Source organism: Rhodamnia argentea, chromosome 9, assembly GCF_020921035.1.
Source record: "Rhodamnia argentea isolate NSW1041297 chromosome 9, ASM2092103v1, whole genome shotgun sequence".
In the NCBI taxonomy this organism is placed as follows: domain Eukaryota; kingdom Viridiplantae; phylum Streptophyta; class Magnoliopsida; order Myrtales; family Myrtaceae; genus Rhodamnia; species Rhodamnia argentea.
This window is the reverse complement of record NC_063158.1, coordinates 13,736,447-13,764,446: the sequence shown is the minus strand read 5'-3', so window position 1 is coordinate 13,764,446 and position 28,000 is coordinate 13,736,447. Positions and strand designations below refer to the sequence as shown.

The 28,000-nt window shown below is 42.4% G+C and overlaps 2 protein-coding genes and 2 pseudogenes across 2 annotated transcripts; 2 read left to right on the top strand and 2 right to left on the bottom strand.

The window, feature by feature from the left end:
* The first annotated feature begins 3,769 nt into the window (after window positions 1-3,769).
* LOC115733308 (probable LRR receptor-like serine/threonine-protein kinase At3g47570) lies at window positions 3,770-7,088 on the top strand. The gene is made up of 3 exons (XM_048284772.1): window positions 3,770-4,632; window positions 4,744-6,540; window positions 6,703-7,088. The coding sequence occupies exons 1-3, from the start codon at window positions 3,849-3,851 to the stop codon at window positions 7,086-7,088; spliced, it is 2,967 nt and encodes a 988-aa protein (XP_048140729.1). The 5' UTR covers window positions 3,770-3,848.
* A 3,527-nt stretch (window positions 7,089-10,615) lies between these two features.
* LOC125316445 lies at window positions 10,616-13,791 on the bottom strand (annotated as a pseudogene).
* Window positions 13,792-16,577: 2,786 nt separating this feature from the next.
* Window positions 16,578-23,157, top strand: LOC125316444 (probable LRR receptor-like serine/threonine-protein kinase At3g47570). The gene is made up of 4 exons (XM_048284771.1): window positions 16,578-18,993; window positions 19,155-19,426; window positions 22,505-22,606; window positions 23,074-23,157. Exons 1-4 carry the CDS (start codon window positions 16,578-16,580, stop codon window positions 23,155-23,157), a joined length of 2,874 nt encoding a protein of 957 aa, XP_048140728.1.
* A 1,744-nt stretch (window positions 23,158-24,901) lies between these two features.
* Window positions 24,902-26,985, bottom strand: LOC125316538 (annotated as a pseudogene).
* Window positions 26,986-28,000: the final 1,015 nt, after the last annotated feature.

The window sequence follows — 28,000 nt, the reverse complement described above, 5'->3', positions numbered from 1 at the left end:
CAGTCATCTTGGTTAGTATCTAATATCGTGGGACTGAATTTGATTAGTAGTTAATGGATAGATTCTTATTAATGAGTTGGTGCTTGCTAAAATTGACAAACCCGAATAAATATCAACACAAATATTAAACCGGAATTTACTAAAATTGACTAAATTTCCAAAGACTCGTGCTTTATCCACTCCTCATACAGCTTTGACACTACGTTGTGTGACCCATCACTTTTGTTATAAATTTGTATGCTTCATTTTTTTTATTTATTATTATGTCAACTCTTTTGTTTCCTTTTTTCTTTTTTTCTCTTACATACCCCACTTTCATCCTCCTTCTTCTTCCTTTCCACGCCTCCCACTCCTTGTTCCAAAAACCATGATGTCCCATGTTTATTATCTATGATGCCAATCCCATTGTCATTCAAATGATAGGATGGTCAAAACATATACAAAAAGGAGTATCAAAGTCATAATGGGAGTGCAAAAAGCGCGAGTCAGTCCAAAACTCATAACAATAAGATGTTTTAATGAAACAATTAAAACCATATGTCTTATTTTAGTAAATAACCACAAGGGTTATGTTATTTCCACACCAATTTTAGTTAAAGCACATCTTTTCACCAAATTACTCTCTCTCTCTCTCTCTCTCTCTCTCTCTCTCTCTCTCTCTCTCTCACAGCGCAAAGGCAAATGTACATGTAATATATATATAAAACTGAAGATCTTTGTTTAAAGATGATAGTTGATTATCATTTGTCATCCGATTCTGTACATATTTCGAATTAAGCATAAGGCCCGCAATGCGCACACATTCTTGAGCACTGTCAATTTACTAAGCCCTCTGTTTTGGTGTTATAGTGTTTTAAAATAAATCCAAATCAAATTACCTTGCGCCTTTTTGTCATTTTACTTGTGTGATGCTCCATAAGACGAATTCCAATCAATTAGTTGTTGGGAGTCAGATTCAAAGGACAGCTTGGGTTCTGCAGCTTCACTAGGAATAGAGGCTTACCACCGCTTAATTCTAGAGCAAAATAAATGGATATCGGGGACTGCTCTTTGATGCTAGAGCTATAAGTTCGATCGAATAAGGGCAATACTATTACTATGGTGCGTGTGTTAAGATACACATGTGAGTTACGTTAGAGAAATCTTATGTCGGAGAAATGATATGGTGTTGAGTAATTAATATATTCAAGTTGTCCGATAATTCATTGGCTTAAGTTTTTGAGTGAAAGTGGATCCAACTTGATATAAACATGCTCGAATTTGGGCTCTCTCTTGGCGATCTTTCCCGATGAAGCTTCTGGCGCGCGCTCTCAACAAATGGTATGAGAGCCGATGCCGGATTGGTGGGCTCCCAACCTGTCTTAGTGTTTAGAAAATATCTCAAGAAAAGAATACTGAATCGATTTTCGGGGGGTGTGCATTGTGGTATAGTAACACCTGCCCAATGTTAGAATTTATGGTTCTGTCCGGAAAAAGAGAGAGAGCATACCTAATATAAAGGATATCTAAATTAAGGGAGAGCATACCTAATATAAAGGACGCCTAAATTAAGGGAAAGCATACATGAAACAGAGCTTTCGGGTGGGTGGGAGACTTATTTGGTCAACAAGCCCAAGTTTGAACTTTACCTTTTCCTTTTATTGCATCGGCGACTCCAGTACATGATCAAAAGTCGACCACGTTCAAAGACTCAAACTTGAGACATATTTTAACGGGGTGAATAAGGATATATAGATTTCAAGTCGAGCCTTCTGGCATGCGGCAATTAAAAGGATATGTGTCAACACTCGATACGCATAGCAGGTGTTGTTTAAATATGCCTCGGTATAATCAATCCCACATCTCAATAATGTAACTTCTGTGTATTGGATTTTTCTAAGGGCGTAAGTGCGAATTCTCCGACCTTGCTCATTTGGAGGCTTACTACTTATATCAATTTTGCTAATACGAAGGCTTCAATTTGTGCATCGACCACCCCGAATTCGTCTTTCGGCCAATCCGATCCTTGAATTATTTATTTTTCGTTGTTTTGTACCGTTAAAATCTAAACGAAAACGTCGCCGAGGCTTTGAAGCTGTTGGGGAGTGTCATGGTGGCATCCTATGTGGCATTCCACATGGCGGACTTAAAAAAGTTTTAAGGAAATATGAAATAGGACCAGGGTTATTTCCAAAATTCAAAAACTAAAAAAAATATGGAGAAAAGGGAAAATGAAATGTGCAAAATAGAGGACGGAGGAGTTTCCACGAAATCATACGAGTGTTGATAAATTATGGAACATGACAGCTGGGATTGGATTGTCCTGTCAGCACATAGATATAGAGATACATGCATGCATCAACATCATCCGGTGACTCTGGATGCATACCTAGCCGGCTTGTCAAAAGTCCTTTCCAACGTGGATGGAAATAATGGGAGTGACCGGGTCTACCGGGTCTATTTACAGGAAAGAATGGGAGTTTTCGTGAAAAAAAATTGATGGCAAGCTTAACACGGCTAGTACCGTGTACAAGCGAGCAAGACTTTTCCTAAGGTTGGCGGTGGGCAATGATCGGTGATTGGAGGTTGGTGGCAACGGTGGTTGGCGGTCGCGAGTCGCAATGGGTGATAGCCGATGGAGGTTGGCGGTGGTTGGCTATTTGGGACGGTCGATGGGTGGCGGCCAGCAAAGGTCCGCAGTGGGCGGGGGCAAGCGATGGTCGGTGGTGGTCGTGGGCGGTGGCCGGTGAATGTCGGCGATGAACGGAGGCCGGCGACAGTCCATAGGCGACGGAGGTTAGCCGTGGTTAGCTATCGAGGACAATCGGCAGGTGGCGACCGATAGAGGTTTGCAGTAGGCGGGGGCAAGTGATGGTCGGCAATTGGCGGTAGTCGTGGACAGCGGCCGGTGGAGGTCGGGGATGGGCGGCGACCGGCGATGGTCCATAGTTGTGGAGGTTGGCGGATGTGGGTATGATCGAAAAGAGAGTGAGGCGAGAAATACTTTTTGAGTTGGAGAAACCATTTTTTTAACTTTTCAAATTAGGAAAAAAATAATTTCAAAAGTAAAAGTTTCTTTCAAAAGTAGATTTTTTTACCAAACAAATTTCTACTCTAAAAGCATTTTTAGAGCAGAAATCTGCTTCTAAAAGTGTTATCAAGCACACCCTTAGTACCGTGTGCGGTCGGGCAAGACTTTTCCAACGACAAAATATTGGGTACATGCATCAACGTCTTCCAATGACTCTGGATGCACACATAGCTGTCAAAAGTCTTTTCCAACTTGGATGGAAAGAATGGGAGCAACTAGGTCTACCGGGTCTACTTGCAAGAAAGAGGCTTGCTAGCCCGACCATCAACTTGGACGGTCAAATGCCGGCCACAAATTTATGGCTGACAAATAACAAACACAAAAAAGAAAAAGAAAATGTGAAAAAAAAATTGATGATAAGCTTAACATGATTAGTACCGTGTGAGGTCGGGCAAGGCTTTGCCTACGAGAAAATATCGTGTACATGCATCACCGGTCATCCAAATGCTCCGGATGCAACACATAGCCTGTCGAAAGTCTTTTTCCAATGTGGATGGAAAGAGATGAGAGTGAATTATTGGGTAGGCCGCCTTCACTCACTTCCCAATCACGATCCGAGTCAAGATTCCTTTTGCTTGGGACGGTTTGGAGGAGCAAGTAGTGCAACTTGGATGCTCGAGACAACAACTCAATCGGTTGTCGTTTGGGCTTGTCTGCAACGTGGGAAAGAAAAACCAGAAAGGCCCTTCACGGTTTGCGTCGGCACTCACCACATCTCTTGTTTCCTCTTAAGTCTTAAAGGTCCCTCCTTTCATCTCTACCAACTTCTGCTCGAGCTATGGAACTTGCGCACTTCAGCTTTCCGCAAGATCTGACACTGGCATGCCGTCTCCTTCTCTCTCTCGTTCTTGCACTGTGCTCCGTCCAAGCCTCCTCCGCCACAAATGAAACCGACAAGCTCGCGCTGCTCGCATTCAAGGCCGCGGTCAAAGACCCTTACGGGGGGCTTGCTTCATGGAATGACACCATCGGGTTTTGCGGTTGGTACGGGGTCACATGCGGCCCGAGGCACCGGAGGGTCACGGTCCCGCGCTTGAAATCGCTAGGACTCTCGGGGCCCATCTCTCCTCACATCGGAAACCTAAGCTTCTTGAGTGAAATTCATCTCCAGAATAATAGTCTCGTTCGAGAAATCCCTCCGCAAGTCGGGCGGTTGCGCCGGCTGCGTTTGCTACAGCTAGACAACAATTCACCGGCCGGCGAAATTCCCAGAAACATGTCGGCTTGCTCAAAGCTCGAAGTCCTCAGCATTGCATTCAACCAACTAACCGGAGTAATTCCCACAGAACTCGGTTCATTATCGAAGCTACGAGGTTTGTCCTTCTATAAAAATGCACTCTCCGGGAATGTGCCTTCCTCCTTGGGGAACTTATCTTCACCGCAGATTCTTGAACTCACGGAAAATAACTTGGGCGGGAGCATTCCCGAAGATCTAGGCCGCCCGACAAGTTTAGATACTATCATTGTCGGGGCAAACAGATTGTCCGGTACAATTCCGTCTTCATTGTTCAATCTCTCCTCTCTAACCGAGTTCGACGTTTTAAACAACCGGATACAAGGGAGTCTTCCCTGAGACTTAGGCTTGACGCTCCCAAATCTTCAATATATCGGCATTGGCATGAACAAACTTGAGGGACCGATTCCTCCCTCGGTGTCCAATTGGACAAAGCTAGAGGTCATCGAAGCCGGAAATAACACGCTTTCGGGGAAAGTGCCCTCTTTCGGAAATATGCATCGGCTTAGGCGTTTTGCCATCTTTGATAACCAGCTGGGAAGTGGGAATTCTGAAGACTTGAGCTTCGTATGCTCATTGACAAACTCCACCGGACTAGAGTTCTTCGGAATTGATCCGAACAGACTCGGCGGGGCACCGCCCAAATGCATAGGTAATTTCTCGCGCGCTCTCAAGTCGTTCAGCATGAATGAGAACCTTATGTTTGGTGAGATTCCCGGAGAGATTGGAAGTCTAGTCAACCTGTACCGGTTAGGTATGTATGCCAACAAGTTTTCGGGTGAGGTCCCCTCAAATTTCGGGAATCTACAAAATCTAGAGGTATTGCAGCTAATCGATAACAACCTGGGAGGGACGATCCCAACTTCTTTAGGAAATCTAACCAAGTTGATCACACTAGGTCTCGGTTGGAACAACTTTCATGGGGAAATTCCTTCACATCTGTCAAAGTGTCAATCTCTGCAGTGGCTTGATCTTTCTAATAATAATCTCGGTGGTACCATACCCCCACAGCTCATAGGTCTCTCCTCGATAACAATTATTTTGAACTTGTCCCGGAACCATCCGAGTGGGGTTCTACCCATGGAAGTAGGGAACTTGAAAACTCTGACCGAGTTAGACATCTCCGACAACATGTTGGTAGGTGAAATCCCAAATAGTTTAGGGGATTGTATTGGATTGACCTCGCCGAGGATGGGGGGCAACTTTTTCCGTGGGTCCATTCCTCAATCGTTCGTATCGTTAGGAGGTATTGAAGAGCTAGATCTTTCACGCAACAATTTGACGGGTCAGATTCCAGAATTTTTAGCACTATTTCGGTCCTTGAAACTTTTGAATTTGTCTTACAATAGCTTTGAAGGCATGCTACCGCTTGAAGGAGTCTTTAAGAATGCTACCGCGACTTCTATTATTGGAAACGATGAGCTTTGTGGGGGATTGCCAGCATTTCACCTCCCCAAGTGCATCTCCAAACGCTCCAAGAGAAGAAAAATCCATATATTGGTATCGTCGGCTTGTGCTACTTTCGTCATTCTTGGAATAGCTCTTTCTCTGGTTTTTCTATATCTTCGTTGGTTGAAGAAGAAAGTAAAAGAACCGATTTCAACTTCCATGGATGATTCATGTCCAAACATATCTTATCGAGCACTCTTAAATGCAACCGATGATTTTTCTTCTATGAATTTGATCGGTGTTGGAAACTTTGGCTTTGTTTACAAGGGGATACTTGAGGAAAATGGTACAACCGTTGCAGTGAAGGTGCTTCATTTAGTGCATCGTGGTGCTCTGAAGAGCTTCCTGGCGGAGTGCGAGGCATTAAGGAACGTGAGACATCGAAATCTTCTAAAGATATTGACGGTTTGCTCGGGTATTAATCATCAGCAAAATGATTTTAAGGCCTTAGTTTATGAGTACATGGAAAATGGAAGCCTCGAAAGGTGGCTACACCCAAACCCAACACCATCTCACAGGAATGAGCCTACCCGGACATTGAATTTCTTTCAAAGGATAAACATTGCTATTGATGTCGCCTTTGCACTGGATTATCTTCATCTCCATTGCCACATCCCCATCATACATTGTGATCTAAAGCCGAGCAATATCCTCTTAGATGCTGAGATGGTCGCCCATGTTGGTGACTTTGGATTGGCAAAGTTCCTCCTTGGATCATCCTCAGATACCGTGGCTAATCAAACGAGCTCAATGGGCATAAGAGGAACAATCGGTTATGCTCCACCAGGTAATCTCTATTTTAAAGCGAGAAAGTTTATTTAGGTGAAAGATGTTGATGGGTCTTTTTGTGAGTTTGGTAGCCGCATGATAACTCTTACGCCCATTACACTCTGCTTTAATGATCTGCACTCCAAAAGTTCACCTGCACTATGATCTACATTTGTGGCAGAATATACAATGGGATGCAAGGTGTCAAGAGAAGGCGACGTCTACGATTACGGTATCCTCTTATTGGAGATGTTCACGGGGTTGAGTCCCACCGATGACACCTTCAGAGATGATTTGACTCTTCATAGCTTTGTGGCAGAAGCTTTGCACGAACGAGTGCTGGAAATTACGAATCACATTCTGCTCCAAGAAAGAGAGAATCATTCAAGCCCCAACGGTCCTCGGCGTTGGCTCTCTGAAAGCGACGGCATATTTCAAGAGTGCTTGGTTACAGTATACAACATTGGAGTCGTTTGCTCCAATGAAGTGCCTGGAAGGCGGATGAGCATCAGCGGAGCTGCAAATCAGCTGCAAAAGATCAGAGAGAAACTCTTTGCACGGGGTTAACACCGACAACAATGAAACAACGGGTCTATACTCTATAGCATAAATTTTATTAGAGTTTGTCTCTTCTCTTGTCGCTCTACATTCAGTATTGCTTATGCAAACGCAAACGTGCGGGTAAAATGCATAACTGAAGATCTTTCCTTAAAGATGACGGTTGTTATCTTTCACCATCCGCATCTGTGCATGTTTTAAGCTAGCATAAGGCACGTAATGTCCGTAATGTGCATGCACATTCTTGAGTCTTGTAAGTTTACTAAAACTTTGTTCCGGTGTTGCAGTATACTAAAATGAATCCGAAATAAATTGGCTTGCTGCTACTGCTTCTTTTTTTTCTTTTTTTATGGTTTCTAGCACGAATTGCTATCAATTAGGGTTCGTGTGGTAATGTTTCTGTTCCGGGAAATAATTTCTAAGTAGAAATGATCTTTTTTTCATTTTTGTCCTGGGGAACTGTTTCTGAGCAGAAGAACGTGTTCGGTAACTGCATAACATTTTTATTCCCAAAATAGAAAAGAAACATAAATGTGTTTGGTACGACCCTAAAAATTTATATTCTCAACTTTTTATATTTAATTATAAAAAAAACCATTGGAGGCGGCGAGGACCGGCAAGCTACAACGGCGGCGACCATGGGCGGCAATGGCGATCGGTGACCGACAATAACCGGCGATGGACTTGTGATTGTAAAGACGAGCATTAAGTTATATTGAGCTTGTTTTTCTAAAATGACATTATTTTTCTTTTTTGTTTCCGGGAGCAAAGAAGTTACTTTCTTTTACTTCTTATTTTTGTTCCCGGGAACAAAAAATCAATGAATGTCTTGTCACGACCTGCTTTTCCTCTATCGGCACGTACACAAACGGGTGTTTATGTTTTTTTTTTCTATTCCGGGAACAAAAGAATAGAAAAACACAGAATCAAAAATGTTTCCAATTACCAAACAGACCCTTAGCTATTGGAAATTTGATTCAAAAGGAAATCTTGGTTTGTGCAGCTTGACTAGGAAAGGCTCTCTGTTGCTGAATTGTTGCACGAAATACTAGGATGTCGGGAATTGCTCTATGTTCCTAAATGTTAACACTTAAGTTTTGGCAATTCTTTTAGTCATTTATTGCATAAAAAATTAGGGACTAACTATAGTCCCTAGCAAAAATATTTAAATCATTTTTCATATCGTTTAGTTTAATTTATACATACATGTATTCCTACATTTTAATCGGACCGGTGACTAGAACGAACCCAAACTCAATGCGCGGACCAGGCCGAAATCCAAAATAGAATTCAGCCAGCCGGGGGGGGTTGTCGAAATTCATAAGGCTATCAGGGCCTAACTAGAGCTTGATTCAACCCATTAAACTCCAAGTAAGGAAAAGGGGCCTTTGACCGCCGATTTCAACTAGCTTGGGATAAAGGTGATGTTAATATTGATGTTAATGTTAATGTAGGGAAAAGAGGCCTTTAATTAAAGCTTAATTAGTTAGAAAAAAGAACCCGACAGGTCGAGTCTCCGTCCCTACCAAGCGCTACTAGCCATTGAGAAATCGCTGTCCGCCGCAATCTGCAGCTCCATCTGACGTCGTCGATTGCAGCCACAGCAGTCGCCACCCTCCACCAACGTCACGCGTGCTCTTGTTTTGTAGATCAATCACGTGAACTCAAGAGTTGCCGAGCCATCACCGAACCGCGGGCTGCTATTCGTAGCAGATTGACAGCCCCACCGTGAGTTGCCGCGGTCTCGTCGTTGTTCAGCCATGATAACCCCGTGAGCTTGCTGCTGTGTGTCTTGCCACAAAACACCGCGAGCCCTGTCGCGAACTAGCTGAGCTAGTCGACCGTCATTGTCCAACTCCGAACATACTATTCAAAAAAACACATGCTACCTATCCAATCTTGAAGGAAGGTGTCTTTTTATGCACTATTGATCATAACAAATGTATAGATTCAAAAAATATGTAAAATCTAGACTGCCATTTAATGCGTAGAGATATGTCTCTCTGAAATTCAAACACCTTATTTTGTACAGTATCGTTAGTTCATGCAATGTAGAAAAATACTAATTATTGGCACTATCTCAAACACACGTGTTATTTCGGTGAAATTAAACTCAGAAATTCAATGCCACGGTTTTTTTCATTTTTTTTTTTATATTTTGGTCTGTGCGTGGGAATATAAGAATATATTTGGCAACGATTCTGATTTTATGATACTTATTTGGTAAGTAAATGATTCTGATTCTCAAAGAGGCTATTTTTAAAACACATGTCATATAAAATACTGCCTAAATTTTGAGTATAGGGATGTTTAGCGTACTCTCTTGACGAGAAACATAGGTTTGTGCAACTATGCATTCTAGTACTGAAATTAGAAATATCGATGGTGATGAGCTCGGCGATAAAATGCATCTTTCCAACATTTCATACTCCGCAATGAGAGAATATCTCGTGCTCATTTGAAAAATTGGTAGAATTACAAATTTAAAAATACAAAATAGAATGAGCAAATTTTAGAAAAACAATTACAGGTTAATAAAAAAAGTTATCCATATAGTCAGCTAGAATTTCATGCCAGATATGTATCGAAACTTCAATTTATCGGCCTGTATTAACAACTATGTGTTAAAAGTTCTTTAGGACTATCTACAAATGAATAATTAGGATTGATCGGTAATATAGTGATTTTTGGAGCTTTATAATTTGAAGTCAAATGGGGCATTTAGGAAGCGCTAAATAGGCAAACATTCAATGATCAAATCGATCAAGTAATCAGTAAAAATATCTCCCAAATCATAGAACAAAGTCAAATAACGAGTTTAAATAAGGTGGTTCAGGAAGTCCTGCCCTGCATTAGGTGGTTGAACTCTTTCCCAGAAAGGATGTGCAGCAAAGCTGAATGTCCCGAGGACAAGTATCCTGAATCCTGATTATTCAACCGAGACACTGTAGAACTAGACCAGGAATTAAACCAGCAGAGGCTCTCTGTTTCTCTGTTTGGGTTAAGGATGCATGGAAATCCTCTTGTCAGGCCAAATATCAGTACTAACCTGAGGTAGTACTACACCAGATAGAAATTCTAGCAAACCAAGTCGCGACCAACTAGACATGGCCAAATGGAACCAGGGACCCGGAACCACCTGTTCCGACCCTTATAAAAAAAAAAAAGGGGAGGGGGGGGGGGGGGAAAGAGCCATTGGGCCTAGGAACCGGCGGTTCCGAACCGGAACTGGAACCAGCCCGGAACCAGAACCTTTTCTAGGAACCGGACTGGCAGTTCGGACAAACCGGCCACGTCTACAACCAGCGGAGAAAACTTCCCATCCACATGAATCTGTACTTCTTTGACAGACTGGATAGATATCCTGCTGAAAGCATTGCTTTACAGGAAGTTAAGAGATACCCCAAGAGAAGGGTTTTTGCAAATTCACCTAGTTTTTTTTTTTTTTTTTGGTCAAACAAATTCACATAGTTTAGCGAGCAGTACTTTACAAGAAGCTTAGATAACCAAAGGGAATTGCAATTTTTTACCAAGTTAGAGAGTATAAAAAGATAAAAAAGTGCTTGTCTATATCATATCAATAACGAAAAACATGGAAGTTTCATTTTGAAAAGCAATTATTCAAAAGAGCCCAGATCCATTCACTTTGTCCTTTATGATGAAAAGAAAGAGCCATGAGGATTGGCAGAGCTCCTTAAATAACAAACGAGGAACATTTTCATCATTCTAACTTGCAGGATGCAATAGAATCCAAAAGCCATGAGTTGCTAGCCACTTTTGCTCCTGTTGATCTAGCGAGAGCTTCTGCACCAGACAGCCTGCGCTTGATGATCATATCCCTGCTTAGACTGCAATTTTCTGGCATCTCAAGGCTATATATTATGAAGGTTGAAGGAATGGATGCAGGAAAGGGGGCTAGCTCATCGCAAGGAATGGGCTTTCTGTGAAGCACAGTGCCTCCGGCAGCAACAAGAAGATCTTGGAAGTGTCCTTTGAGTGAAGTATCGAAATCCCCCATGAAATAGAACTTAAGCCCGTCAAATAGTTTTGGTTGCTGCACAAGAGGAAACACCAACCAATATTAGATGCAAGTCCAAACCGCATGAACGGTAAGATGCCCACATGAACGATAAGATGCTGTTTGCAAATTCCATAGCATAGCATTAGCATGCCTAGAACGGTCATATTAAGAGAGAAAGTCATGTGGATGCTGATTTGGTCTATCAGATTGGATGACAGAACTTCAAGCAAATTGACTTTTCAGTTAAATGACTCTCTGCAAGAGAAATGTGTGAAGCCCTTCAATACTGCTATGCATGGAACCTGCTTGAGGCGCAGATATGCTGCCATGACAGTCTACATGGCAGCTAGTTCAGTCAGATTGCAATACAGCACATGCAAGCACTCTTACTATAGAATGCCAGATTTTCTTCAGATGAAGTACTCCCATATATTTGAGGGGCACATCAGTTGTAGAGACAACAAAAATTGTATACTGAGGTCTGAGAATGTTAAATAACCAACAATATTCAAATAGACGATGCAGTTGAGTGAAAGAAATAGATACCAATCATGTTAATGACTCTTTGTCTTCCAAGTTGAGGACCGTTCCTCATTCCATGAATGTCGACATTGATTTCATATCTCTCCTCATTGAGATGTTCCATTGCTTCCATGCAAGCTTTTATCCCTGGGCACAAGCACCCAAAAGACACTCGCCTTAGCAACATAAACACCCCATGGACCAATTTACTAGGATTTGACTACTGTATCTGATGTTTACAGCTCTGTACTCACATTCAACGCTCAGTATCCACTTGCCCTCCAGGATACCCATCAAAACTTTGAATGTCCTTTTGCAAGCTCCATTTTCATCTGTTGATGCAATCACATGAGTCACAGTTGGATTCCATTTTTGCACTACTTTTGCTCTGGATGCCTTCCCAAATTGAGAAACCATATCCTGAGATTCATGCACTCAATCCTTTCAATAATACTGAATGATATATCCAAACATCAACAGACTCTACTTCATAATTTAATTTTTACCCTCTCAGCTTCTGTTAAAGCTGAACAACACAGAACTATTTTGTTGTGAGATCCACAATACATCCGCATCGAGCTTGCACCATGCTGATGCTTCTCATCATTTTCATCATCAATGAATTGTGATCGCCTGTAAAACTTATGTGTAAGCAATCTCATCAGGCTCTTAATGTTTATCAAAATTCAGTAAATGAAATTTGTAAACATACTCTTCTTTTGAAGAACTCTGTATCTCTCGAGGTCTGGGAATTTCAATAGGCAATTTAGAAGAAAAGTGAAGCGGGCACAATAGAACAAAATTAACCTGTTCCAATGAGAATTTAAAGAAAAAATGTGTTAACGAAGAAGATGTGGCCGGCCAAATGTTGTATACGACTTATGAGTGCATCCATGAAACTTACTGTAGCCCATCTACATTGCGGGATCTTCATGGCACAAGTAACACGAAAACTCTTGCGACAACTTTTCTCATAGCATCCAAGAGCTGCCCCTTTGATTCCACAACAACAGCATTTTATTCTTCGACTCCTGACTACTTCAGCTTCAAGATTAATAGCTTGACGATCCACAAAATAGACGTTAGGAGCCCTGCACATGTAGAGTTTAGCCTTGTTAGGCTCAGCCATATCAAAAGTAACAGGAGCCTTTGACATTAGACAATCACAATTATGAAGTTTGAAGCTTCTGCAGCCACTGTTCTAGTATAATTTAAAGGTGGAAGGATGCAGAAAAATATGATATGATCACCATCAAGAAATTCCTCTGATTACATTAACCAGATTATTTGGCTGGATATATAAATGTAAACTGGTTGTATTTTTGTCATATTTCAAGTGTTTCTTACCATTCAGTGCAATTCTTGTGTGAATGTATGATCCTAGATCCTCCATTGTAATCTGCAGGGACAGGCTCACCATTACTGTAGTGGACCATCTCTCCTGAAGCCTGCCATCATAAATTGCATATGTAGCATTTAGCTTCTGAGTCTAAAGCATTGCATTCCGGATCAAACCCAGAAGATAAAAGTTGCATGGAAATAAAGCAAATGGACCTCTGAGCATTCTGATGACTGGCAGAAAGCACACTAGACAACCCTGGGAATGGTCCCACATTTTCGCAAAACCATTTCATCTAAACCTTGAAGTTTCTCAGCTATCGAAAACTCAGTTGCAAGTCTCACATCATGATTTGTCTGAGCTTCCTCAACCTGGGCATTATCACTACCCTCTGGATTCCCATCATTCATCCCTGCATCTGAGATTACCAGAGAATAACATTTCTCACTTTCCTTTAGTCTTAATCCTCGATCCTCTGTTAGCAACTTTCCAGACTTCATTCCCTCCATGTTGTCATCCTTATTTCCCACTGTAGATGACTCTTTGAGATTCGAAGTTGAAAGGGATGAGTTGTAAACCAAGTTTTCTTTGGTTTGGTCTTGGATGGCAGGCCCTTCAAAATTGAGTCTCTCTTCTACAGATATCGGCTTCCTTTCATTCCACATTGTAAGACGATCTTTCTGGCTGCTTCCAGTCTTGAAAAAGCTAATATCATGGCTATTATCCTGTTTCAGAGAGGTTTCAGCTACTTCAGTGATGCTGCAGCCCTTGCCTGGAATCTCAGCAGAAACATCTCCATCTGTTGTCTTAATTTGACTAATAACAGAATGCAATTTCAACGATAGATTCACCCACCATCACCATATGCTTTGCATAAAACTTGAATGGGAGATCGAATGGTCAGAAATAATTGACAGTACTATCAAAATATCACTTTAGCAGCTCCATTGCCATAATAGATTATAAACAGGAGACATCGGGGTTTTTGGAAGAAGAAAAAAAAAGAAGTGGGAGGCGTGGAAAAAGGAGGAAAGTGGGACCCGTAAGGGGAAAAAGAAAAAAGAAAATAAAAGAGTTGACAAAACAATAAATAAAAAATGAAGTATATAAAGTTGTACCAGAAGTGATGGCCATACAAATAATAAGATGGTCAAAACATATACAATCAAGAGTATCAAAGTCATAATGGGAGTAGAAAAAGCGCGAGTCAGTCCAAAATTCACAACAATAAGATGTTTTAATGAAACAATTAAAATCATATATCTTATTTTAGTAAATAACAGCGAGGGTGACGTTATTTCCACACCAATTTTAGTTAAAGCACATCTTTTGACCAAATTACTCTCTCTCTCTCTCTCTCTCTCTCTCTCTCTAACCGCACAAAGGCAAATGTACATGTAAAATATATATAACTGAAGATCTTTGTTTAAAGATGATAGTTGATTATCATTTGCCATCCGATTCTGTACATATTTCGAATTAAGCATAAGCCCTGCGATGCGCACACATTCTTGAGCACTGTCAATTTGCTAGGCCCCCTGTTTTGGTGTTATAGTGTTTTAAAATAAATCCAAATCAAATTACCTTGCTCCTTTTTGTCATTTTACTTGTATGATGCTCCTTAAGACGAATTCCAATCAACTAGCTGTTGGGAATCGGATTCAGAGGACAGCTTGGATTCTGCAGCTTGACTAGGAATAGTGGCTTACCATCGCTTAATTCTAGAGCAAAATAAATGGATATCGGGGACTGCTCTACGATCCTAGAGCTACAAGTTCCAGCGGATACGGGCAACATTGTTACTAAGGTGGGTGTGTCAAGATATATATGTGAGTTGTGTTAGAGAAGTCTTACGTTGGAGAAATATTGTGGTGTTGAGTAATTAATATATCCAAGTTATCCGATAATTTATTGGATTGAGCTTTTGAGTAAAAGTGGGTCTAACTTGGATATATTAACAGACTCGAATTTGGGGTGCATTATGGTGTAGCAACACGTGCCCAATGTCAGATTTTATGGTTTTGTCTGGAAAAAGAGACCACGTATGAAGTTAAGCATTAATGGAAATTCAAGTTGACATAAATGATACCTAAATCAAGGGGAGAGCATACCTAACAAAAAGGACACCCGAATTAAGGGAGAGCATGCATGAAACCGAGCTCTCATGTGAGTGGGAGATTGATTCGGTCAACAAGTCTAAGTTTGGACTTTCCCTTTTCCTTTTATTACCTCGACGACTCTAGCACATAATCAGACTTTGACTGGAAAACGTCAATTAAGGAGAATATAGAAATAAACCTTTAGAAGATTCATATTTGTCCCATCGCAAAAGATAATCAAAAGTCGACCACCTTCACGAACTCAAACTCCAGGCATATTTGAACGGGGTGAATAAGGATGTATAGATTTCAAGTTAAGCCTTTTGGTATGTGGCGGTTAAAACGATATGTGTCGACACTCGATGCGCATAACAGGTGTTATCTAAGCATGGCTCAGTATAACCAGTCTCACATCTCGATAATGTAACTTCTACGTATTGGATTTCCCTAAGGGTGTAAGTGTGAATTCCCCGACACTGCTCTTTCGAAGGCTTACTACTTATATCAATTTTGCTAATGCAAAGGCTTCAATTTGTGCAACGACAAGCCTGAATTCGTGTTTTGGCCAATCTGGTTCTTGAATCATTTATTTTTCATTGTTCCGTTCCGTTAAAATCTGAACGAAAATGTAAAGCGAGGCTTTGACGTCGTCGGGAAGTGCCGCTGTGGTATCCCACGTGGCGCACAGAGAAAAAGTTACAGGAAATATGAAACAGGACCAGCGTTATTTCCAAAATTCAAAAACTAAAAGAAAAACGGAGAAAACGGAAAACGAAATGCGCAAAATAGAGGACGGAGGAGTTTTTCACGGAATCATGCGAGCGTCGACAAATTATGGGACATGACAGCTAGGATGGTCCAATTGACTTTGGATGCATGCATAGCTTGTCAAATCAAAAGTCTTTGCCAACGTAGATGAAAAGAATGGAAGTGTCAAGGTCTGCCGGGTTTGCTTACGGGAGAGACTACGAGGTCCGCTTAAGAGAGAGAGAGAGAGGGGCTTGTTAGCCTAACCGTCTGCTATCATTTGACGGTGGACGGTCAAATGCCGGCCACAAATTTATGGCTGACAAATAACAAACACAAAAAGGAAAAAGAAAATGTGAAAAAAAATTGATGATAAGCTTAACACGATTAGTACCGTGTGAGGCCGCGCAACGCTTTGCCTACAAGAAAATATCAGGTACATGCATCAACGGTCATCCAGCAGCTCCGGATGCAACACATAGCCTGTCATAAGTCTTTTTCCAATGTGGATGGAAAGAGATGAGAGTGAATTATTGGGTAGGCCGCCTTCACTCGGTTCCCAATCACGATCCGAGTCAAGATTCGTTTTGCTTGGGACGGTTTGGAGGAGCAAGTAGTGCAACTTGGATGCACGAGACAACAACTCAATTAGTTGTCGTTTGGGCTTGTCTCCAACGTGGGAAAGGAAAACCAGAAAGGCCCTTCACAGTTTCCTCTTAAAGTCTTGAGCTCCCTCCCTCCTTTCATTTCTACCAATTTCTGCTCGAGCTATGGAACTTGGGCACTTCGGTTTTGCGCGATATCTGGCACCGGCTTGCCGCTTCCTTCTCTCGTCTCTCGCTCTTGCACCGTGCTTTGTCCAAGCCTCCTCCGCCACAAATGAAACCGACAAACTCGCGCTGCTCGCATTTAAGGCCGCAGTCAAAGACCCTTACGGGGCGCTTGCCTCGTGGAATGACACCATCGGGTTTTGCCATTGGCACGGTGTCACATGCGGCCCGAGACACCCGAGGGTCACGATCCTGAACTTGACATCGCTAGGACTCTTGGGGCCCATCTCTCCTCACATCGGAAACCTAAGCTTCTTGAGTGAAATTCATCTCCAGAATAATAGGCTCGTTCGTGAAATCCCTCCGCAAGTGGGGCGGTTGCGCCGCCCGACAAGTTTACATACTATCACTGTCTCGGGAAACAGATTCTCCGGTACAATTCCGCCTTCATTGCTCAATCTCTCCTCTCTGACCCGGTTCGGCGTTTTAGACAACCGGATACAAGGGAGTCTTCCTGCAGGCTTAGGTTTGACGCTCCCAAATCTTCAAATTTTCAGCATTGCCAAGAACCAACTTGAGGGACCGATTCCTCCCTCGGTGTCCAATTGGACAAAGCTAGAGGTTATTCAATCCGGAGCGAACAAGCTTTCGGGGAAAGTGCCTTCTTTCAAAAATATGCCTTGGCTTTGGTATTTTGCCATCTTTGATAACCAGCTGGGAAGTGGGAATGCTGAAGACTTGAGCTTCGTATGCTCATTGACAAACTCCACCGGATTACGGTTCTTCGGAATTGATCGAACAGGACTCGGCGGGGCATTGCCCAAATGCATAGGTAATTTCTCGCACGCTCTCAAGTGGTTCTATGTGAATGAGAACCTTATGTTTGGTGAGATTCCTGGAGAGATTGGAAGTCTAGTCAACCTAGACCATTTAAATATGTATGCCAACAAGTTTTCGGGCGAGGTCCCCTCAAATTTCGGGAATCTACAAAATTTAGGGGCATTGCTGTTAACGGATAACAACCTGGGAGGGACGATCCCAACTTCTTTAGGAAATCTAACCAAGTTGATCACACTAGGTCTCGGTTGGAACAACTTTCATGGGGAAATTCCTTCACATCTATCAAAGTGTCAATCTCTGCAGTGGCTTGATCTTTCTAATAATAATCTCAGCGGTACCATACCCCCACAGCTTATAGGTCTTTCCTCGATAACAATCGTTACGGACTTGTCTTGGAACCATCCGAGTGGGGTTCTACCCATGGAAGTAGGGAACTTAAAGACTCTGACCGAGTTAGACATCTCCGACAACATGTTGGTAGGTGAAATCCCAAATAGTTTAGGGGATTGTACTGGATTGACCACGCTGAGGATGGGGGGAAATTTTTTCCGTGGGTCCATTCTGCAATCGATCAAATCGTTAGGAGGTATTGAAGAACTAGATCTTTCACGCAACAATTTGACAAGTCGGATTCCGGAATTTTTAGCATTATTTCGGTCCCCGAAACTTTTGAATTTGTCTTACAATAGCTTTGAAGGCATGCTACCGCTTGAAGGAGTTTTTAAGAATGCTACCGCGACTTCTATTATTGGGAACGATGAGCTTTGTGGGGGATTGCCAGCATTTCACCTCCCCAAGTGCATCTCCAAACGCTCCAAGAGAAGAAAAATCCATGTATTGGTATCGTCGGCTTGTGCTACTTTTGTCATTATTGGAATAGCTCTTGTTGTGGTTTTTCTATATCTTCGTTGGTTGAAGAAGAAAGTAAAAGAACCGATTTCAACTTCCATGGACGACTCATGTCCAAACATATCTTATCGAGCACTCTTAAAAGCAACCGATGATTTTTCTTCAATGAATTTGATCGGTGTTGGAAACTTTGGCTCTGTTTACAAGGGGATGCTTAAGGAGAATGGTACAACCGTTGTAGTGAAGGTGCTTCATTTAGTGCATCGTGGTGCTCTGAAGAGCTTCCTGGCGGAGTGCGAGGCATTAAGGAACGTGAGACATCGAAATCTTCTAAAGATATTGACGGTTTGCTCGGGTATTGATCATCAGCAAAATGATTTTAAGGCCTTAGTTTATGAGTACATGGAAAATGGAAGCCTCGAAAGGTGGTTACACCCAAACCCAACACCATCTCACGGGAATGAGCCTACCCGGACATTGAATTTCTTTCAAAGGATAAACATTGCTATTGATGTCGCCTCTGCACTGGATTATCTTCATCACCAGTGCCACATCCCCATCGTACATTGTGATCTAAAGCCGAGCAATATCCTCTTAGATGCTGAGATGGTCGCCCATGTTGGTGACTTTGGATTGGCAAAGTTCCTCCTTGGATCATCCTCGAATACCGTGGCTAATCGGACGAGCTCGGTGGGCATCGGAGGAACAATTGGTTTTGCTCCACCGGGTAATCTCTATTTTAAAGCGAGAAAGTTTATTTAGGTGAAAGATGTTGATGGGTCTTTTTGTGAGTTTGGTAGCCGCATGATAACTCTTACGCCCATTACACTCTGCTTTAATGATCCGCACTCCAAAAGTTCACCTGCACTATAATCTACATTGTGGCAGAATATACGATGGGATGCAAGGTGTCAAGAGAAGGTGACGTCTACGATTACGGCATCTTCTTATTGGAGATGTTCACGGGGTTGAGTCCCACCGATGACACCTTCAAAGACAATTTGACTCTTCATAGCTTTGTGGCAGAAGCTTTGCTCGAACGAGTGCTGGAAATTACGAATCGCATTCTGCTCCAAGAAAGAGAGAATCATTCAAGCCCCAACGGTCCTCAACATTGGCTCTCCGAAAGCGACGGCATATTTCAAGAGTGCTTGGTTACGGTATACAATATTGGAGTCGTTTGCTCCGATGAAGTGCCTGGAAGGCGGATGAGCATCGGCGGAGCTGCAAATCAGCTGCGAAAGATCAGAGAGAAACTCTTTGCACGGGGTTAACTCGGACGACAATGAAACAACATGTCTCTACTCTATAGCATAAATTTTGTTAGAACTTGTCTCTTCTCTCGTCGCTATACATTCAGTATTGCTTATGCAAGCGGAAACATGCAGGTAAAATTATGACGAAAGAAAAAGAAACTTGCGGGTAAAATACATAACTGAAGATCTTTCCTTAAAGATGATAGTTGTTGTCTTTCACCATCCGTATCTGTAAATGTTTTAAGCTGGCACAAGGCCTGTAATGTGCACGCACATTATTGAGTATTGTAAGTTTACTAAAACTTTGTTTTGGTGCTGTAGTATAATAAAATGAATTCGAAATAAATTGCCATGCTGCTGCTGCTTCTTCTTTTTATGGTTTCTAGTACGAATTGCTATCAATTAGGACACGTGTGGTAACATTTCAGTTCCGAGAATAATTTCTGAGTAGGAATGATATGTTTTTTATTCTGTTACGAGGGCAACTTCTAAATAGAAGAACGCGTTTAATAATTGCACAAAGTTTCTATTTCCGAAATATAAAAGGAATATAAATTTGTTTGGTATGAACCAAAAAATTTATATTCTTAAATTTTTATATTTAATTATAAAAAAGCAAGTGGAGGCGATAAGGACCGTCAACGGCGGCGGCGGCAGCCGTCGACGGCAATGGCAATCGATGACCTACAATGACCGGCAGTGGACTCGTGGTTGTAAATATGAGTATTAAATTATACTGAGCTTATTTTTCTAAAATGACTTTGTTTCGCTTTTTGTTCTCGATAATAAAGAAATTACTTTCTTTTACTTCTTGTTTTTGTTCCAGAGAACAAAAAGTCAATTAACGCAGCGTCGCGACTTGCTTTTCCTCTATCAACACATACACAGATGGGTTTATATTCTTTTTCTATTTCGGGAACAAAAGAATTACCAAACAAACCCTTAGCTACAGGAAATTTGATTCAAAAGGAAAGCTAGGTTTGTGCAGTTTGACTAGGGAAGGCTATCTGTGGCTGAATTGTTGCGCGAAATACTAGGATGTTAGGAATTGCCCTATGTTCCTAAATGTTGACACCTAAGTTTTAGCAATTCATTTAGTCATTTATTGCATAAAAAATTAGGGATTAACTATAGTCCCTAGCAAAAATATTTAAATCATTTTTCGTATAGTTTAGTTTAATTTATCCATGCATGTGTTCTTGCATTTTAATCGGACCGGTGGCGAAAATGGATTCGAAATCGACGTGTGAACCAAGGCAAAATTCAGCCTGCAAGGGGGGTGTGTGTCGAAATTCATAAGGCTATTAGGGCCTAACTGGAGCTTGATTCAGCCCGTTAAACTTTAATTAGGGGAAAAGGGCCTTCGGTTAAAGCTTAATTAGTTAGAAAAAAGAACTCAATTAAGCACAGAAGGAGCAGACAAGCTACGAAAGAAGCCACAGGTCAGCCAAGCCGATTCAATCGGCGGGCCCGCCACGTGAGGGTCTAATTGATCAAAATTTCGTCCCTGATGATCAAATTGCAAAGACCCAAAATTTGGGGGACTATTCCATAGATAGACAAAAATTGAACCTAGCAAAAACTCTAGGTCGGCAAATTCAGTCTCCGAAAATACACGTGAGAATTAGACAGAGGAAGAGCACAGTCGAGAATCCCCGGTGGCCGCCCCCGGTCCGCTATCACCTCGCGCAGCCTTTGCTGCCCATGACCAGCAGTCATCGAATCCCCGACACTGACGACGTCCATTGCTGTCGGGCCCTTCAGCCGCCACCGTGCCTCACCTAATGCTACTCTGCCTTCGCCCATGACGAGGTCTGTTGCCTCCTCCTCGAGTAGACACCGCCTCTCTCCGGCTGCCTAGCTCGTACCAAAGCCGACGGCCACCAGTGGCTGCCCGACCACCCGATGGTCGAGTCTCCATCCCTACCAAGCCCTGCTAGCCATTGAGTCGCAACGACGGTGGACTGTGAATAGACAGAGACCCTCGCCGGTCCATCTGCTGCGCCAGAAATCACTGTCGTTGCAATCTGCAGCTCCATCCGACGTCGTCAGTTGCAGCCAGAGCAGTCGCCACCCTCCATCGACGTCACCTGTGCCTTTGTTTTGTAGGTCGGCCCGTGAATTCGAGAGTTGCCGAGCCATCACTGAACCACGAGCTGCTATTCATCGTAGATTGAAAGCCCCACCGTGAGTCGTGTCGTCCTTCAGCCATGATAAACCCGTGAGCTTACTGCTGTGTGTCTCCGCGAGCCCCGTCGCGAACTAGCTGAGCTAGTCGACCATCGTTGTCCAACTTGGAGCCCCATGAACATAACATATCAGTTTCTGAACGCAAAATATCCCAAAGAGGCTGAGATGATAAAGTTAACCAACTAGAGGTGTAAGATGTTTCGGTGGTGGGCTTTGGCAATCCAATCGGCAGCTTGATTGGACTCACGTGGGCAATGGACAATCTTCACGAACTTCAACTGAGCCGGACGCTCCTTGCATTCTTCAATGATTGCGCGCTTGGCCAATGGGCTTAGAGAAACGTCCAAGATTCTCTCTCAACGAGTGATAAGCTATCGCACTCAAGCACGGTGGACAGATCAGCTCGTTCTCTCAGTTCAATTCCAGTTTGCAAGAGACGAAGTACCTCTCGCACGGCTAAGCATCACCGCCAGCAATAGTTGGAAATAGGAAGTTATACCATGGAGAGCCCGAGTTTCGTCTTCCTCAATGCATCCTAGTGGTTCCGAAGAGGAGAAAATAGAACCAGACTTCAAAAACGGTCGAACCCATTGCTTCATCAGTGTTAGGATTGACGGTGTCGCTGATTCTTTCAATCTGGCAGGTTACGAATAAAAGACACGATCTGGCTTCAACCTCTTCCAAGAAATCTCTTTCATCAGCGTCTTGACGAAGCCATTTCATGGCGTGAGTGCGAGGCATAGAGAAACATCAGACACTGTAATCTTGTGAAGATCATGACATCTTGTTCAGGAATTGACAAATGATGTGGACGATTTTAAGGCCCTAGTCTACGAATTTATGGTCAATGGAAACCTGGAGGATTGGCTACAACTAACTCCTGGAGAGAACGAGGTACGTGACGAGCCAAGCAACTCGAGCCTTTTAAAGGGTAAGCATCGGTATCAACGTTGCTTATGCTATACATTATCTCCATCACCATAGCAAGAAGCCTACGGTTCACTGTGATCTCAAGCTTAGTAACGATCCTCGATAATAATCCTCAATGATGAAATTATCGCACATGTTGGTGATGAATTGGCGAGATTAGTTCCGGCGCCAAACAACCAAGTCTTTGCAAATGAGTCGAGTTCTATCAGAATAAGAGGCTTTAATATGTAGCTCCAGGTGAATTCTATGTGCCTTCTCCTCCCAGTCTTTTTGCTTCCATCTTGTAGTAAAATCGGAAGTAAACAGGTCCAAAGAATGAGAATCCTACCTCAACTGCAGCTTTTGCTTGCCGATTCACTATGCTTCCCCAAACAATTCCTAGAATTGATATGTTAAATCTTGACAAGTACATTCGGGGTACCATTCTTCAGGGTCCTTCAAATGAAGCTGTGTCTTCAGCATCATATTGGCCAGTAATTGAAATCTTGGGTTGTGAAGTGGCGCTGCACAACTGAATCTGATCTTTCCCGGGGGCTATAATGCAATCAAAATGTGGTGGATTGACAAGGGTGAAAGAATAATCTCTAGGAATTGTTCTAGGGAATTGGATGACAGACATGCGTCTACTTAAGGAGAAGATGAGATGATTAGTAAGATTTGTCGAGATAAACACATACACCCGTTTCCTTACCAAAAAAAAAAAAAAAAAACACATACACCCGCATAAAGCAAGTTAGTTCATCAATTACATTTGAGTGCAGCGCAGAGCGTTCGCATAATTCATAGAACAGTATGCTTCTATATTTGCATAGGTCCTGTTTTCTCCTTTCCTTCTTTCACTTGTTTCCAGAGTATGGAGTGGGAAGCCAAGTGACTGGGCATGGATATATGATATAGCTACAGTTACGGCATCATCTTGTTTTCACCTGGAAGAGGGCCACTCATTCGAAGGTTTCGACCTCCATAACTTTGTTGAGATAGCATTATCTAGTTAAGCGGAAGAGATTGCAGACCCAGGGTTGTTCCGGGGTATGCAAGAAACAGAAGCAGTCAGATACAAAAACCAGATTTGAACTAGCAATGAGAGACGCAAATCTTCCATTCCTATCAGTAGGCAACACTGTAGTCTTCTGTCCAAGAAATAAGCGATTTTTTTCTCCTCTTTTTTCCTCTTGGATAGGAGAAGTGATTATTTTCTGGCAACAGAAATGGGGCATCGATTTTTGAAGTTGTGACTAATCTAAGCATTTGTTTTTATTAGTGAAAATGAGAGAGGACAGAGGTGTAAGTAGGAGGAGTGAAGGTGGAAGAGGCTGCTCTAAAAGATCCATTGTTATTGCTCTAGCAGCAGTTATCGACTTTAGTATTTTGGTCATAATCATAATAAGGAGACATCTGCCAAAGAGCAAATTATCACACCTGAAATTCAGCAGATACTGCTGGAGCAACATGAGGTCCAGCAAGCTCGTAGTACCTTTCATGGGTCGATTAAAATCTAGTCTTTTGGTCACTGAGAACACAGCCCCTGATACATTCCCAGAGGGTCTTGTTAACAAGTAACAGCACCAGTTAAAAGCTTCAAAAACAGAAAAGATGCTCATCAAATCACATTGGATACCGAAAAAGTACACATTTTAAGGAACTAATTGCACCGAACATCAAAGTTGCAATAAAAAAAATATTTAATAAGTTCAAACAAGTGTTCTGAGACGCTCTACCAACAATTTCTATAAAGCACCTGTGGCCTCCAGCACATGGTAACATTTATTTTTGACTGGTAATAGGGTCCAATCAACCCATATAGAAGTTAACAGAACATTGAAGTTTGTTCAACATCTTTCATATATGACAATCAATTAGTACAACTCCTACAAAAGCAGAACTGAACTTCAGGGTTTAAAATATCATACTCCGGCACTTAGCTTACAGTTCTAGTTTCGTCATATCCTTTGTCACAGCCAAGTCTGTTTTGACCAAGTCATAAGTGCAGGGTGGCAAGGTTCCTTGTCAGAGGAAGAACTCCTCCTTTGGATGGTGCAAGAAGAAGCTGGAGCTTTTCCGACTACAATAGTGAAGTCACAATAAATAAAGACAGTTTGTGAACATCCTTAATCTGTCACCATAAGACGAACAACTCGCTGTTGAGAAATTATCGACGTGATAGCACTAGCATACGAACCTTTCAATGAAGACAGACCAGCTTGTAACTTCTTTCGACTTTTCTCCAGGAAAGAATAAGAATGCCCTACCCATCCATATGTGGATCCTCACAGTATTTTCATTACTTTGATCAACCTGAGCAGCTACTCCGCAGCAAAAAAAATCAAGTGCAGGGTTTAAGAGCCATCTTTGTACAAGCCAATCAACTAATCTCATTCCACTTTAGGCATAGCGCTCATGTGTATATCCTCACAGAAATTTGAGCAGCAGCATTTCCTTTTTGCAAGTCTAATGAGAGTAAAACTTTGCCATCTTGTCAAGTCCTCAATTTCAATGTTTCTGTTTTGACCAACCTACAAAATGCAAAAGCAACCACACGAGGAAAACGCTGCGCCTCTCATATTCCTCCCTCCCTCCGGGATGTGTTTCAACCACCCTAGAGAAGCTGGGTTGCATAGACATGGCCCAAGTCTCAGCAATAACTTGAGTCAAGACTGCACAGTGAACACAAACGATCAGAGTTTCTCATCGCATGTGTATCAGCCCTATAGACTTTGAGGAGAACCAAAAATGACAAACCATCCAAATATCCAGTAAACAGAGGTTGTACTCAAACAAAGTCAACTTGAAAACGTCCTTTCTGCATTAAATTCTAAGGAATTTGCTATACCATCAGCATGCCCTTTTGACAGAGGCAGAACAGCTTTTAACGTCTTTACCAGTTGATTGAGCTTCCTCAACTTGTCGGCCGCACCAGCCTGCAGCAGTAGCCCTCCTAACATCCGAAATGTTGCTTCAGTCATTAGCCTTCCTCTCTCCAGCATCTGTTTGGAGCACTCAAAAGCTTCTAGTTCTCTTCCACGAGAACACAATCCAATCACCCAAAGATCCAGTGCATGACCATGAGGACAATGCCCTTTGCCCACCAGGTATTCCCATAAATGCAATCCCATATCAACCTGACAATTAACACAAAAGTACTTCATCAGCATGACCACCGTCCGAGTTTTAGGCACAAAGTTTCTCTCCACCATTTTATGATATAACTCATATACTCCGTCTATTTCTCTTGATCTCATCAATCCAAAGAACAATGTATGATAGGTCATGTTGTCATGCCTAATTTGCTTCGCCTCCATCTCATCCATCAAGGCAATGGCAGCTTTTACATATTTTGCTTTTATCAGAACACTGATCATCGCATTATAGGCTGCTGTATCTGGTTGCATATTTTTTGTAAGAATCCCATCAAACAATTCCTTTGCCTTTGTTAGATTGCGAGCAACCCCCGCACCATGAATCAAAGTAGTAAATGTCTCAACAGTAGGTAAGCAACCAGCCCCTTCCATTTCTTCAAGAAGCCTTAGACCATCACCCACACAACCTCTCTTACTATTCTTACAGTAAGCATCAATCCTGATGTTATATGTCACTGTGTTAGGTTTAAAACCTGTTCTAACCATCTCATGGTAAAACAACTCCATTGAGGTGACATCGCCTGAATCTTTAAATCCCAAGAGCAGTATATTCATGGTCTTCGTATCGGGAGAGAATCGTGAATGCATCTTATTGAACACGGATCATGCTTCCTTCATCTGCCTATGCGTGCAAAATGCCCGAAGAAGTATATTGAACTCATCCGTACCAAACTTCCTCCCAACAAACACATCATTCTCCATCCTTTCAAATGCCAGGAGAGTATCCTCATACGACTTGAATTTCGCAATCTTCAACATCATGATGCTCATCGCCTTCAGCATGAGCACCGAAGGGTGCATTACCTGCATCTCGTCCATCAATTCCCAAGCTTTCTCAAAGTACCGCATCCTCGCAAGTTTGTGGAGAGTTCTTTCGAACGCCACCGAAGTCGGACCGCACGACAAATGGCGGACAGTGTATCTGAAGAACTCTAGAGCTTTGAGACCATTGGAATGAGCCCCAAATAAATGGCCAAGCACATCCTCTACGAAACCAGCTGAAAGAGTATGCGGCGGGATGTGCTTCTGGAGGACGGTTTGAAGCGTGCTATCAGGGAATGGGTGGTCGTTTATGACTTTGGCGATTTTGTCGATCTCGTTATCCCTTCCCAATGGAACAGTGGTATAGAAAAGTCGGGACAAGAAGCGCTGGTGTGAAATTCTAGCGAACTGATTCTGAGTCAGTAATTTCATCGAGCTGCTCATGATCAATGGGATCTCCGATGACAAAACCAATCAATTCCCTTGTGGGTTCTTCTGGAACCTGCAACCACGTTAACCAGTAGTCGCATGCTCGGCTATCTACGGCCACCCATCACCAGAATTTCGCCATTTGAACACACTTTGCGAGGCAATTTAATCAAGCGATACTGCATTGCGAAAACTGGAACGAGAAAGGGACACTCCCTCCTCGTCTTCTTCGCGACCGTGGGCACTCTGGAGCCTGAATCTCGGCCAATTTGCAGGGGTCCAGCCCACCGTCGGCCAGGCTGCGAAGGCCGTCGCGCTCAAAAGCTGGAAACTTGCGTGTTTGTCTGCTTTGGTATGCGCTGTTGCTCCCGCAGCATCCACTCTTTCCGTTACCTGAGTTTTCCGGGGATGTTCAAGGAATACAGACGCAAAGATAATTCACATAAGAAAATTTACGAATGGTCACAGAAATGATCGACTCATAATATTACAAACGGTAAAGGTAAAAAGAGAAATTTACTCTTTCTCGTAAAAAATTACGAACAACGGGAATAAAAGATCTTACTGCTATCAATTAGGATCAAACGCAAAAGGAAAGCAACGGTCAACAAGATGGTTTAGTTACGAAAGGGGAAGAAAAATTACAAGTAATGTCGATAGTTTACCATTCTTTTTGTGGGATATTACAGACCATTGGTACCTCGTACTTACGACGAAGAAAGCAAAATTACGTCCTCTAATGAGAGGGAATTAGTAAGTTTAGTTAACAACAGGAGAAGAGAATTTGCAGTTCACTTTGGGTAGAGTTACTTATATTCGACGGAATATTATCAATCGTAGGATCCGCATAACTTACGACGAAAATGACATTATAGACTCTAAACATATGTTACAAAATGATATTTCATAGGTAAATTCTGGCCGTCGATAATGCCCGATTGGAGCCCAAAGCGATTTCTTAGGCTATTTTCGGGCCGGGTACTTTTCATGTTCGGGTAATAGTTTAACATACACATATCTTAACGGTTAC

Coding starts and splice junctions, on each gene's coding strand:
- LOC115733308 (XM_048284772.1), top strand. CDS start 3,849: ATGGAACTTGCGCACTTCAGCTTTCCGCAAGATCTGACACTGGCATGC. Junction 4,633..4,743: donor AAACAACCGGATACAAGGGA/GTCTTCCCTGAG, acceptor GGACAAAGCTAG/AGGTCATCGAAGCCGGAAAT. Junction 6,541..6,702: donor AATCGGTTATGCTCCACCAG/GTAATCTCTATT, acceptor CATTTGTGGCAG/AATATACAATGGGATGCAAG.
- LOC125316444 (XM_048284771.1), top strand. CDS start 16,578: ATGGAACTTGGGCACTTCGGTTTTGCGCGATATCTGGCACCGGCTTGC. Junction 18,994..19,154: donor AATTGGTTTTGCTCCACCGG/GTAATCTCTATT, acceptor ACATTGTGGCAG/AATATACGATGGGATGCAAG. Junction 22,607..23,073: donor TAACTCCTGGAGAGAACGAG/GTACGTGACGAG, acceptor ACCATTCTTCAG/GGTCCTTCAAATGAAGCTGT.